The sequence below is a fragment of the Leucoraja erinacea genome, chromosome 20, assembly GCF_028641065.1.
Source record: "Leucoraja erinacea ecotype New England chromosome 20, Leri_hhj_1, whole genome shotgun sequence".
In the NCBI taxonomy this organism is placed as follows: Eukaryota; Metazoa; Chordata; class Chondrichthyes; order Rajiformes; family Rajidae; genus Leucoraja; species Leucoraja erinaceus.
Genome location: NC_073396.1, coordinates 26,320,337 through 26,334,552, shown reverse-complemented (window position 1 = coordinate 26,334,552; position 14,216 = coordinate 26,320,337). Strand labels below are relative to the sequence as shown.

General features: G+C 40.4%; 1 protein-coding gene across 3 annotated transcripts in view; it reads right to left on the bottom strand.

Annotated features, from left to right (window-relative positions):
• LOC129706997 (general transcription factor 3C polypeptide 1-like) overlaps nucleotides 1-14,216 on the bottom strand; it is a 61,862-nt gene that overhangs the window by 32,526 nt on the left and 15,120 nt on the right. For all 3 annotated transcript variants that reach the window (XM_055651705.1, XM_055651707.1, XM_055651706.1), the window contains exons 12-19: nucleotides 13,222-13,375; nucleotides 12,631-12,734; nucleotides 10,975-11,159; nucleotides 8,438-8,782; nucleotides 7,816-7,961; nucleotides 7,066-7,163; nucleotides 4,630-4,726; nucleotides 2,840-3,017 (exon numbers count right to left, since the gene is read on the bottom strand). In XM_055651705.1, the coding sequence (XP_055507680.1) occupies nucleotides 2,840-3,017; nucleotides 4,630-4,726; nucleotides 7,066-7,163; nucleotides 7,816-7,961; nucleotides 8,438-8,782; nucleotides 10,975-11,159; nucleotides 12,631-12,734; nucleotides 13,222-13,375 (1,307 nt within the window). The remainder of the gene's footprint in view (nucleotides 1-2,839; nucleotides 3,018-4,629; nucleotides 4,727-7,065; nucleotides 7,164-7,815; nucleotides 7,962-8,437; nucleotides 8,783-10,974; nucleotides 11,160-12,630; nucleotides 12,735-13,221; nucleotides 13,376-14,216) is intronic.

Sequence of the window (14,216 nt, the reverse complement as noted above, 5' to 3'; positions counted from 1 at the left end):
CCCACGCAGGTCACAGGGAGAATGTACATACTCTGTACAATCTTCTCACCAACTACATAATGCTTGGGACAAAGACCCATCATTTATTTATTTACCGCTGTACTTCACAATTTAAGATATGTAAAAGAAAAAATATATTTTTTCAGGGCACTGTAATGTTTGGGACATGTGGCTTCACAGGCGTATGTAATTGCTCAGGTGTTTAATTGCCTCCTAATAAGAGAGCTCTCAGCACATCGTCTTTCCTCCAGTCTTTCACTCACCTTTGGAAACTTTTATTGCTGTTTATCAACATGATGACCAAAGTTGTGTCAATGAAAGTCAAAGAAGTCATTACGAGACTGAGAAACAAGAATAAAACTGTTAGGCGACATCAGCCAAACCTTAGGCTTACAAAGATCAACTATGTGGAACATCATTAAGAAGAAAGAGAGCTAATCGCAAAGGGACTGGCAGGCCAAGGAAGACCTCCACAGTTGATGACAGAAGTATTCTCTCTATAATGAAGGAAAATATCCAAACACCTGTCCGACAAATCAGAAACACTCTTCAGGAGTCAGGTGTGGATTTGTCAATGGCCACTGTTCGCTGAAGACTTCATGAACAGAAATACAGAGGCTACACTGCAAGATGCAAACCACTGATTAGCTGCAAAAATAGGATGGCCAGGTAAAAATTTGTCAAAAGTACTTAAAAGAGGAACCACAGTTCTGGAAAAAAGATCTTGTGGACAGATGAGACGAAAATTAACTTACATCAGAGTGATGGCAAGAGCAAAGTATGGAGGAGAGAAGGAACTGCCCATGATCCAAAGCCTACCACCTCAACTGTGAAACACGGTGGTGGGGGTGTTATGGCCTGGGCATGTATGGCTGCTGAAGGTACTGGGTCACTTATCTTCATTGATGATACAACTGCTGATGGTAGTAGCATAATGAATTCTGAAGTGTATAGACACATCCTATCTGCTCAAGTTCAAACAAATGCCTCTAAAACAAGCATAAGCTAAAGATGGTTGCAATACAGGCCTGGCAGAGCATCACCAGAGAAGAAAGCCATCAACTGGTGATATCCATGAATCACAGACTTTAAGTAGTCAATGCATGTAAAGGATATGCAACAAAACACTAAACATGACCACTTTCATTTACATGACATTGCTGTGTCCCAAACATTATGGTGCCCCGAAATGGGGGGGACTATGTATAAACACTGCTGTAATTTCTACATGGTGAAACCAAAATGTATAAAAAATAGCCTTTATTAAAATCTGACAATGTGCACTTTAACCACATGTGAGTCTTTTCTATTACAAATCTCAAATTGTGGAGTACAGAGACAATTAAATAAATGATGGGTCTTTGTCCCAAACATTATGGTGGGCACTGTATCCTTTGATTTCTTGCTGACCACAGCTTCCTTTGAGGTCGAGGACTGCTGAGCTTAACGAGACTCTGCCTGGAATCCTCCGAAAACTGGTAAGTCACATTAATACTGAGTGCTACTGTAACATTTTAATGGTTGACAAGTAGCAACTTAACTGGGTGGGGAGTCGTTTTTTTTTTTGCCACCTCGCTAAAAAAATTTCACACTATTAAAAATAAACAGGAAACCTCCTTGGGGATCAACCAGAGGGTTATATTCATTCTGTTAAACGATTCCCCCATTAGCAGAACTGAGAGTTTAAAAGATCTTGTCATGCCATAATCACTGTTTCAAAGATTAATGCACGAGGACAGTGTTAGAGAAATATACAGGTGGGCTTTAACTGTGAGTTTGTGAAACAAATAAAGTGAAGGGGTTTACTATAATACGCAATGTCACTTGTAGCTGTTTCATAAATCCTCTCTGGAGAAATAAAAATCTGTAACATTAAACAGTCCAAATAATTTTAGAAAACAGAGGGTAGAATTATGACATGCAAGTCAAAAGTTCAAATTCGGAATGCACATTTTTTTTTTAAAGCAGTTAAACTTTATTTCATATAATTATAGCATATTTCCATCTTTTTAGATTCCCCTTTAGAAACTTTGCCATAGAAATCGCAATGAATAAATGCTAAACCTTTTAATTTCTCCCCTTTATGTTGACTGATGGTGACACTGTGTGGCCAAAAATAAGAACAACAGATGTAGCAATAAACTAAGATCACCTAAGACACGATTCATTCGGTTACTCACACGATCTGCCCATGCTGTCCATGGTGTTATTCATTTCCACTGCAACCCTAGCTTCCACTCCTGTATCAGGAGTTTTTGTTGAGAGCTTAAACAACATTTCTATATGTAGACACAAGAAGCTGCAGATGCCAGTTCACAAAAAAAAAACACACAAAGTGCTGGAGTAACTTGGCAGGTCAGGCAGCATCACTGGAAGACGTTTCTGCGATAAGCAACATTTCGGGTTGTGGCCCTTCTTCAGACTGCCTGACCTGCTGATTTGTCCCAGCAGATAGACAAAATGTTGGAGTAACTCAGCAGGACAAGCAGCATCTCTGGCGAGAAGGAATACATGACGTTTCGGGTCGAGACCATTCTTCAGACTCCAGCACTTTGCTTCTTTTTTTTGTAAACCAGCCTCTGCGGTTTCTTGTGTCTTTACTTTATCAGACCTTCTGCTGCCACTGCAATGTGCTGCAGGGCTCCAGGATGCTTCAGGACCATGATCATTGAAAGACATTGGTTAATTCCAGGCACCAGATGACAGACAGAACAACCAAGATCTGACCCATTCACTTGGAAGACATTGAGGAAAATTGTTTCAGCATATACAAACAAACTTTTGATTAAACCGACCAACAATATCTTAAACCTGCAAGAAGTTTATAATAAAAACATACCCAGTGGTGTATTCAGGCAGACACACATGAGATCGAACCAGAAGCTTTCTACCTCTTGCATACTATTGAGGGCATAGCAACGATTATCAAATGGCCTGCTGCTTCTGGCCAAATTATAGTGAGGATCACAGCTCGTCGTGTCAACAATCATGGCATTCTTTTTTAGATAAATGAAAATCTAAACGATAAAAACAAGAATCAGTGATCAATTTTCAGATTCAGGTTTCATTTTATACAAATCATCATCACATATCAGGGCCGGCACAGTGGCAGAGTTGCTGCCTTAGCGCCAGTGGAGTGAGCCACTGCACCCCTGTGCATCATTGGAGGCCTGGAAGTGGTCAAGCAAATAATTGCCTGTCTCCAATGAACAAAAGACAATAGCTTTTTTTGTTTAATGTTTCATCTAAATAATGTATAAGGCTTTATAGCCACCATACTTGTGAGGAATATGATGTCTCAGTTAGATTTAGTTAAACCCACATGGGCTTTCCCCACTCCGGTTTCCTCCCACATATGTACAGGTTTGTAGGCTATTGACTTTGGTAACAATAAAATTGTAAAATTGTCCTTAGTGTGTAGGACAGTGTTATTGTACGGGGACCGCTGCCTGTGCAGACTCGGTGGGCCGAAGGGCCTGTTTCTGCGCTGTATCTCGAAACTAAACAGTAAGTGGGATTCAGCTACCTATCATCCAATCTAATACCAGGGCGATGTAATGGGCATTTCTCAGGTAAATGTTTTTTCTATTGTATTAAATGGGACATAAGCTTTTCATTTTGTGCAAAATTATCTTTCTTGGGAGCATGCTGTCAAAACAACCACCTCTCCCTCAATATCAGCAAAGTGAAGGAACTGGCCTTCAAAGTGGGTGGCGTACAGGCTCCAGTCGGTATCAATGGTGTCGAAGTGGAGATGGTTTAGTTTAGAGATGAAGTGTGGAAACAGACCCTTCTACCTACTGAGTCCTCGCTGACCATCGATCACCCGTTCACACCGGTTCTATGCTCTCCCAGTTTCGCATCGTCCGCACTAGTGACAATTTACAGGGGCTTTTAACCTACAAACCTGTACGTCTTTGGAATGTGGGACCAGAGCACCCGGGGAAAACTCAGTCCCAGGGAGGATGTGCAAACTCGGTACAAACAGTACCTGTAGTCGGGATAAAACCCGGGTCTCTGGTGCTGTGAAGCAGCAGCTTTACCGTTATGCCACCGTGCCACCCCAAGAGCTCCAAGTTCCTAGGTTTTACTTTGTCATGTTTGTAAAAGTTTGTTATGGTGCAACTACTTTGATGGAACGATCAATCAATTAGGCTCACCAATGCCTCCACTGGTATGGTTTGCCAGGATAGTATTACAAACAAAGGTTTTCACTGTATCTTGGTACGTGTTGCAATAATAAAACAATGTCTGTGAAGATTTTCCGATAAAACTCAGCCATTGGAGCAATCTGCCACAAGGAATGTCATCCAACATTACATACCAAGTGTGATTTGTAACTCATTTTTCTACCTTAGAGGAAAGAAGTTTAATATCTTTTATGTCCCAGCAGTATTATGAGATTTTGGGCTGTGCATTGTGTAAGCTAATGTGCATGTTCATTAACCAGAGAAATATCAAATCAAACATTGGGGAAAAAAGCAAGGCAATGTTACAATGATGAGAATCTCAAACTAAATAGTCAGTTATTAGTCGCTAGGTTCTCAGAGATGGCGATAAAGTGGCACACATTTTATTCAGAGTCAGCAATGCAACGTCCGACTTTGTGACCTTTGACTGAAAGCTTACCTGATCTTTCTCTTGAAATTTTTCAGTTGGACCGAACTGCAACAACCCCATGTAACAAAGACGTTGCAGGCTCTCAAAGAAGGAAAATATGTATCGCCTGTCAACACCAAAAAATTAGCAATATTTATATTTAAGATACGGTTGGTCATTACCAATGAACAAGCATTCAATATTCAGGAATCTCGCAGCATTTCCACACCTAGTATAATTGATATTATTATCGGATTTCAGGAATTAGAAAATACTCCATGTTCTTTTCATTATACAAAACACGTTGATAAATATTTTTGCTTAATGAAAGAGATACTTTAATAGATCAAACAGATACTCAACGTCTAAACGATTAGGTTTTCCAGTACAATTTAGAATATGATCAACAAATTGTAGATTGCAGTGCATAGAAACTAAAATGCTGGAGGAACTCAAGTGGGTCAGGCAGCATCTGTGGAAGGAATTGACAAACAACATTTTGAGTTGGGACCTTTCTTCAGATGTCCTGCACAAAACACATTCCGTCCACATTCTCAACAGATTCTGCCTGACCCACTGATTTCCACCAACACTTGGCGCTTTGGTCAAGATTACAGCATCTGCAGTCCCGTGTGTCTCTATATAAACTAAAACATGCCTTGGGCTTACAAACCTGTTGCTTTTAGCTAGAGATATTTTCAGTTAGTACAGAACAGTACAGCACAGGAATATTTAAAGATAAGGGGTAGGTCATTTAGGACTGAGATGAGGAGAAAGGTTTTCACCCAGAGAGTTGTGAATCTGTGGAATTCTCTGCCACAATAGGCAGTGGAGGCCAATTCACTGGATGTTTTCAAGAGAGAGTTAGATATAACTCTTAGGGCTAATGGAATCAAGGGATATGTAAAGAAAACAGGAACGAGGTACTGATTTTGGACGATCAGCCATGATCATATTGAATGGCAGTGTTGGCTCGAAGGGCCGAATGGCCTACTCCTGCACCTATTTTCTATGTTTCTAGGAACCTTCATCCCAAGAAGTCTGTTCCAAACATGATGCCAAATTTAAATAATCCTATCTGTCTGCACATATCCTGCCATTCCCTGGACATTCATATGTCCATCCAATAACCTTGTAAACTTATCTACCTACAGCACAACCCCTGGCAACGAGTTCTTGGCACCTACCACACTCTGTAAAAACTTGCTGTACACATTCCTTTAAACGCTCCCCTTCTCACCTTAAAATTATGTTCTCTAATATTTAACATTTCCACCACAGGAAAAGATTCTAACTGACCTTACCTACACCCCTCATAATAATTTTATACATTACTATCAGATGCTCCGATGCTCCAGAGAAAACAAACCAAGTTTATCCAAACGCTCCTTATAGCTAGTACCCTCCAAAGCAGGCTGCATCCAGGTAAACCTCTTCTGCACCCTCTCCAAAGACTCCAATGAACCCAAGCATTGCATACACTTCTTTACCATTCTTTTTACTTGCTTTGTTACAGTCAGGGAGATATACTTGGACTCCAAAATCTGTCTGTGCGGCAATGCTGTTAAGAGTCCTGCCATTAACTCTATATTTCCCCCTTACATTTAAACTGCACATTGGCAACATCATACACTTGCCCAGATTACACTCAATTGAATGTCTTTGTCTACATCTGTCATCGATCCATACTCCTACTGCATCCATTGATAGCCTTCTTCATTATCTGCAATCGCCAATTTTTATCTTTCCTGCAAAATCTCTTGCAAACCCATCTACACTTTTGTCAAAAGTCTTTTTTACATATGATAAACAGCAACCCTGGCACTCATCCCTGCAGAACACCACTAGGCTTAGATCTCCAGTCAGAACCACACCCGTCCACCTCACTCGCTGCCTTGAGTTCTTTGTAGGCCAGTTTTGAATCTAATCTACCAAGTCACCATGGATAGACTGTTAAAGGTCTTACTATTATCTATATATTTCTCCCTTACAATTAAATGTGCAACACCTCACACTTGCCCAGATTGGCACTGTGGATCGCATGCAATGTAATCTCCTGAATCAGCCAACCATGAGACCTGGTCAAATACTTCACTAAAATCCATGCAGACAACATTCACTGCCCCACAGTCATAAATCACCTTCTTCAAATCCTCAAAAAACTCAATCAAGTTTGTGTCATGATCTGCCCAGGACAAAGTCATGTCTAATTAGTCCATTAGCCCAAGTGTAGATAAATCGTATTGCTAAGAATCCTCTCCAATAGCTTCCCTACCACTGGCGTGAGGTTTATTCTGATACTGGGTCCCATAACAGAACATTTTCACTAAGATCTTGTGCTGAAAGATATTATTTCCTTTCAGTGATGGATACATTAGATGAGTTTTTAAATGCTAATTCAATCGGTTCTTGATTATGAGAAAGCTTTTGCAATTAGTGATCCATACGAACTTTGACAGCTCTCACCGCTTATAAAGAAGCTGCTGCCTCATTGGTTGTGGCAGGCTCCTGATCAAAGTGTGTTTCAAGACAGGATCATTTAAAAAGTCTTCCAGATTTTCAACCTAAGACAGATAAAAAGAGTTAGCAAACAAAATAGTCAACATGAAAAACTCCAGAGAAAGAAAATACACATATTAATCACAACTTATGTATTTAGTAGACATCTGTTTTTTTCTACTAAAATACTGTACTAAGAAATTGAATCAATTACTAATCCTAAACTGTAATGGAAACATAGCTAAAACGTACCCAGCAGAGAAGTCAGATTAAAATCAATGTCTTTACTTGGGATATATATTTCACAGCTTAAAACTAGAGGATAGATGGGATGTACAAAATATTTTGACTGGCTGTGTCATTGCAAAAAGAGCTACATTTAGCTAATATTATATGTTGCTGTTTTTACATAATGCATCACATCCTAGTCTTTCAGTTAAATTAAAATGGAAATTAAGCAATGTCATAAAGCAGATTATGGGAAGGTGTATTGTCTCCACAGATGCAAAATACTGGGCATTTTCCCATGAAAATCACATATTCCTAATCTATAAGATAGTTTATACTATAATAATTGATCAAATATACAAATGAATTATATAAATTCATCCAAAACACTCATTCAAAAATAAAACTGAGGCTGCCTATGACAATCATTTGCATTACTAAATTGTTAGTATTTTAATAGATTCAAGCACAAAATTCATACAGCATTACCTTGTGGCTGACTTGTACTATCTGAACAAAGATAGAAAGCGGAATACAGAGCAGTATGTCACTAATGAGACCCCAACCATATCCAAATTCTCTGTGAATGGGCAGAGGAGGGATAAATCTCTTCCACGACGCCTCATCCACGTAAACTGCAGAAATAAAGTACATAAGTTAGTCATAATCCTAAAAATGTATTATGATAAATTTGATTAAAACAAGTTTTCTTTCCAATAGTGTTTGTTCAAGCTCACTTTCTTCAGTTTGACATACACACGAAAGACCTATGGATCAAGGGAGGACATTTAATCCATTATTTCCTAGAAACAAAGAACTGCAGAGCCGGAGCAACTCAGCGGGTCAGGCAGCATCCCTGGAGAACATGGATAGTTGACGTTTCGGGTCGGGAGACTTGGTTCCTATGAATATTGCTTGTGTCCGTTCACAATCGCTGGTTGACACGGACTCGGTGGGCCGAAGGGCCTAATTCTGCTCTGTAACTGAACTAAACTAAACTAAGCTAGGCCATCTGCACGGCAAGCGTGCAAGAAGTTCAAAGAGTAGTTTGGGACGTACACTTTTGGCATCCACATCCAAAAAAGAAAAGAAAAATGAAAACTTGAATTACCAGTCTCTTTCAAACACAAGTGGTCAAGTTCTTCCTCCCACTGGTGTCCGTCATCAATTTCAATAGCACTGGAGGTTTCCACTGGCTCTCCACTGGCAGTTGGATTGTTCACTTCTACTACAGCATCTGCGGTGTAATTGGACGTAGATGCAACAGCATCCCCAGGGGCTTCTGAAGACGAGTCCTCTCTTTTATCACTGTTTGGTGCAGCAGGTACCGACGTGGACGAATCCTTTGGCGTTTTTTGGAGAGGGTGACCATAAATGAGGTACCACAAGAACATGTGGACTAGGCGTAGCCGTGGCATCTTCGGAAGGAACCCATGCGAGCGACCCAGCCCAGGAACTGTAAGGAGATGCGGAACGTTTAAATTACGGGTAACGGATTAAGAGACGTGATTGTTAAATTCAAGTCAAAATTATTAAATGGCTGCATAACAGCCGTACCAGACAAAGAATGGTGTAAAGCAACAATAAAGTGAAAGACAAGAAATCAGGCCGCAGTTAAAAAGGAATCTGCAGCGGTCATGACAAAACAAGACGCACAATTCCAATATTGTGGTAGAAAACCTGGCCACAATTTCTACTAAAAGATCCAAGAAAAAAATGAAAAGACAACACTCGAGTGTTCGATCAGAAACAATACCAACACAATGGGGCGGCACAGTGATTCAGCGGTAGAGTTGCTGCCTTACAGCGCCAGAGACCCAGGTTTGATCCCGACTACAGGCGGTGTCTGTATGGAGTTTGTATGTTCCCCCCCGTCACCGTATGGGTTTTCTCCGAGAGCTCCAGTTTCCTCCACACTCCAAATACGTACAGGTTTGTAGATTAAGTGGCTTCGGTAAAATTGTAATATATGGGAGATCGTTGATCGGCGCGGTGGGCAGAAGGGCCTGTTTCCGCATTGTACATCTAAAGGCCAAAATTAGCTCTCAAGGAAATATAATTAGGAGCTTCACTCAACCACTGGAAGTTTAAGTTAAAATCTAATTTAGTTTAAGCATTCTGTTAACCATGGTTAATGGGACTGAAGGAAACAATATGATTTGGCAGCAAACAGTGGGATGACACAGGTATACTGAAATGTTCAGACTCTCGGAGGTAAAAAGCTGCCAGTGTATGGTGTGACAACTATATTTAATGGCAAGTCTAACGCATTTAGTTTTTAAAGTATGCATGGCGGATTGAATGGATGGGGAGTGGATAGTAGATAAAGAGGAGATTAGAGCAGAGAATGAATACCTGAAACCGATTTGGAGAAGCTCCAACATTATTCACTCATGGGGCATGAAACAGTATTGAATTTTGAAATATGGCAAAATATAGATCCAGTAGGATCATGTCAACAAAGGGATCTTTAGAAGCTTAAACTGAAATAAATCTCTTCCTTGGATCAGCGAGTCAGAGGAGGTAACTCATATTTAGTCTTACTGCATGAAAACAGTCCCTATGGACCAACACCCATGCCGACCAAGATTCCCCATCTAAGCTAGTCTCATTTACCTGTGTTTGGCCATTATCCTCCAAACCAGTACCTGCACAAATGTTTTTATAATGTTGGTATTGCATCTGCCTCAACTCCATCCTCTAGCCACTCATTCCATATAACCACCACAACTTGTGCGAAAAGCTTGTTCTCAGGTTCTTTTCAAATCTTTCTCCTCTCTCTTTAAACGTATGCCCTCTAGTTCTAGACTCCCCTAGCCTGGGAAAAGTACTTTGTGCATTCGCCCTATCTATTTCCCATGTGATTTTATACCCTTCTATATGATCATTCCTCAGCCTCGTGAACTCCAAGGAATAAAGTCCTAGCCTGTCCAACTATCCCTATAGCTAGGTCCTCGTCTTAGTAACATCTGCGTAAATCTTCTCTGCACCCTTTTTAACTGAATGGCCTCTTTCCTGTAGCAAGGAGACTAAAACTCCACAGTATCCCAAGTGTGGCCTCACCAACATCCAATACAACCATAACATAATCTCCCAGGTTCGAGACTCAGATCCTTGACTGGCGAAGGCTAATGTGCTAAAAGCCATCTTCACCACCCTGTCAACCTGTGACACCACTTTTAGGGAACTATGTACTTGTACTTCAGGATCTCTCTGTATCAGAACACTCCATAATTAATGGATAACTTTTAACTATGGAGATCCTTGTGAAAACAATAATAGAAAAGCTTCTTCCTCAGTTTGGGAGATGTTGATGAAAATGTAGGTATACAGATGGAGAATGTTAAAACGCATTGCTTATTGTCCAACAACACGACATTTTTGCAATAGAATGCGTTCAAACAATAAACTATGAGCTAAAAGGCTAAATATTCAAAATAAAAGATAGGGCTATGGGAAAGAGCAGGAAAATGGGTTTAGTTTGGATTGCTTAGCAGAAAGGGCAGGATGTCCCTTTGCCACAGGATGCCCCTTCATTGTTTCCTGCAGACAATATTGAAAAGTGATTTTACATCCACCAGTGAAGTGTTTGACAAGACACATTTGGGGATGGCTTTGCTCCAGTTACTCCCTTGATATATATTTTACCTATTAAGGGATGATAATTCTTCAGGGGAGTGACACCCATTTTCACATCTGTTTTGGTTGTAGAAGATTTGTTGGTCACTTCTGCATTTTTGTTTGGTTCCATTTCACTCAACGCAGTCACTGAACTGCTTTCCTTTGCCTGCTTTTGTTTTTCTTTCTGAGCCTGGACTTGCATTGATTTCATTCTGGAAAATAAGAACCACAGAAGACATTAACTTTAGCATATTGTCCAGGATCGTCTGCTGTCTGCACACCAACCCCGTTGTTATCGGAAGCAAGTTCCCGGCTGAAGTCAATGGATATTTTTAAGGCTATGATTGATAGATTCTTGATTAGTACGGGTGTCAGGCGTTAGGGGAGAAGGCAGGAGCATGGGGTTGAAAGGGAAAGATAGATCAGCCACGATTCAATGACTTGATGGGCTGAATGGCCCATTCTGCTCCTATTATTTATGAACTTTAATTAGCAATGTGCAGTGCTGTGCCTAATAACCACACCAATGGAAAAGCGATGAATTGATCAATATCACATGCTTACCAGGATCAAAACTATCTATGAGATTTAACATTTCTGTTATCCAGATGTGCCCTTCTTTGGGTGATCTGGATAAATAGCAGGCATGATGGCCACTCTGAATGCGAACCTTTCCCTGCCTGGCTCTACGTACTGAAGGGAAAGACCCTTTAACGATCTACTATTCAGCAGTGAAAAGAGCATTGATGAAAATAGCAGACTTCCTTCCTCTAAATGAAGGTCACCCGTGGTGTTAGGATTGCTTAACAGTGCCTGATGTCTATCTGGGGAGACTTGACAGAAGTATGTTAGATTATGAGAGACACAGACATAAAGGGCCAGTCCCACTTTCATGACCTAATCCGCGACCTCTGCCGAGTTCGTCCTTGACTCATACTCGCAGCATGGTCGTCACAAGGTCGTAGGTAGGTTGTAGGTAGGTCGTGATGCTAGTCGTAGGCACTCGTGGCATCAAGTCGGTCGGGGCATTTTTCTAGCCCGATGAAAAATGTCCACGAGTAAATAAGGTCGTGACTTAGATCGTGAAAGTGGGACAGACCCTTTAGGTAGACAATCAGAACCTTTTTCACAGGATGGAAAAATCTAATACTAGAGGGCATAGCTTTCAGGTGTGAAGAGCAAAGTTTAAAGGAGATGTGCGGGGCAAGTTTTATTTTTACACAGAGGATGATGCTAAGTGTTTGAGGCAGATACAATGATGGCATTTAAGAGACGTTTTGCTAAGCATATGGATATCGGGGAAGTGAGGAATATTGATTATGTGCAAATAGATAAGAGATGGTCTTGGCAACATGTTCAGCGTAGACATTTGAGGGCTGAAGGACCTGGTCTTGCGTTGTACTGTCCTAGGTTCTTTATTAAAATATATAAATAATACCACACTTCTGGGTCAAAGCCTTATTTCTTTTCCCCCACGACTCTCTGGAGCATCATGTCCCCGTTCTAAGATCAGAGGCAGTTATTCTTTTTTGCTTTATCGGTCTCAAGGTTTGGGTAGTATTTGCCTAGTATTGCTCTGACAAGATGCTGAAGGCAGGAATCACGATCACTGGTTGGAAGTATTAATTATTCTATAACAAAGAAGGATTTTTTAGTCAAAACAAAAGAACAAAAGTTACTAACCGATGAACAGTATAAGAACTGGAGATCCTAAATCGAACTTGCTCAATGGCACTTTTTACCAGTGGATCGTTGGGAAGCACAGAAGGATGAGCAACAAACTCCACCTGAAAAAATGGAAATATATTCATTATATCATAGGGGCGGCATGACACAGCAGCGGTAGAGTTGCACCCTTACAGCGCCAGAGACGGGGGCTTGATCCTGACTATGGGTGCTGTCCATATGGAATTTGTACGTCCTCCCCGTGACCGCGTGGGGTTTCCCAGGGTTTCCTGGCACATTCCAAAGATGTATGGGTTTGTAGGTTACTTGGCTTTGGTAAAGAGTGCAAATTGTCCCTAGTGTGTAGGATAGTGCTAGTGTACGGAGATCGCTGGTCGCTGTGGACTCAGTGGGTCGAAGGGCCTGTTTCCGCGCTGAACCTCCAAACTAACCTAAAAACTATCGTAACCAAACGTACTGTCTTAATTATCACTAAAGCACCCACAAAGACATTACATAGACATTCTTACTAGTTGGGTTATGCATCCAGTTAAAGGTTTTCAGCAAGCTTTTAATGTTGCATTGTAAGTTAAAAAAGCTGCCACTGACCTTCTTGCTGATGCCATCCTGTATCACAGTGGTCCGGAAGAGTCGAAGTAGTCCTTCCTGAGCCAGCTTCTGAACCATTCTTACTATGGATTTCTTACAGCATCTGGTGACCACACCATCTTGCTTCTCCTCTTCCATTATCATTTTCTGTAGCCTGGAGAAGAAACTTCTGCTTGTACTTTATATAACTTAACCAGGTCACTAGCTTGTTATCAAGAGTAAACGTCTTTACAGTTAACCACCAACAACGTTCAAGTAAAATTAATGCAAACTTGTAATCCCACAAATATATTATGAAAAAAAAGACACAAAGTGCTGCTGTAACCCAGCGGATTAGGTGGCACCTCTGGAGAACCTGGATAGGTGAAGTTTCGAGTCTGGACCATTTTTGAGACTCGCCTAAACTGCCAAGTTACTCCAGCGTTTGTGTCTGTTTTTTGGTAAACCAGCATTTACAGTTCTTTGTTTCGACATGATACTATGATATAGTTTATTTTGCCTCCGACAGAAAGTTCCATCTCAGCTAACCAATATGTCCATCCTTGGCCTTTATCTGACTGCATAGTTATCTAAGAACCAAGGGAGATATTCCTTTTTGTGAAAGGAGGAAATCTAGAAAAGTACTGGTATCATTTTAAGATAGCTCAAAGAAAATAAGATGTTCAGGCACAGAGAGACAATCAAATTCAAGGTCCATTGAAATCTTTCATTCACTCAAATTGTTGTTTTTCTCCAAATGGGAGTATATTATTTCATTTAATTATGAAAATCATGATTTAACTGGTTCATTACATACTCCAAGTTGCATTGGTTCAGAATTGTATTACTTGTAATACATTCAGATACTTTTTTTATTTTTTATTTTGTCGTATTTCAATCCAATTCAAAGTTGGGCAGTTAAACTCTAATTAGTAGTGCTAGCGAATCATTCATGTAGAAGTGACATTCATAGTAATACATATTTATTTATGGAATTCCTTAATCAACTCGATATG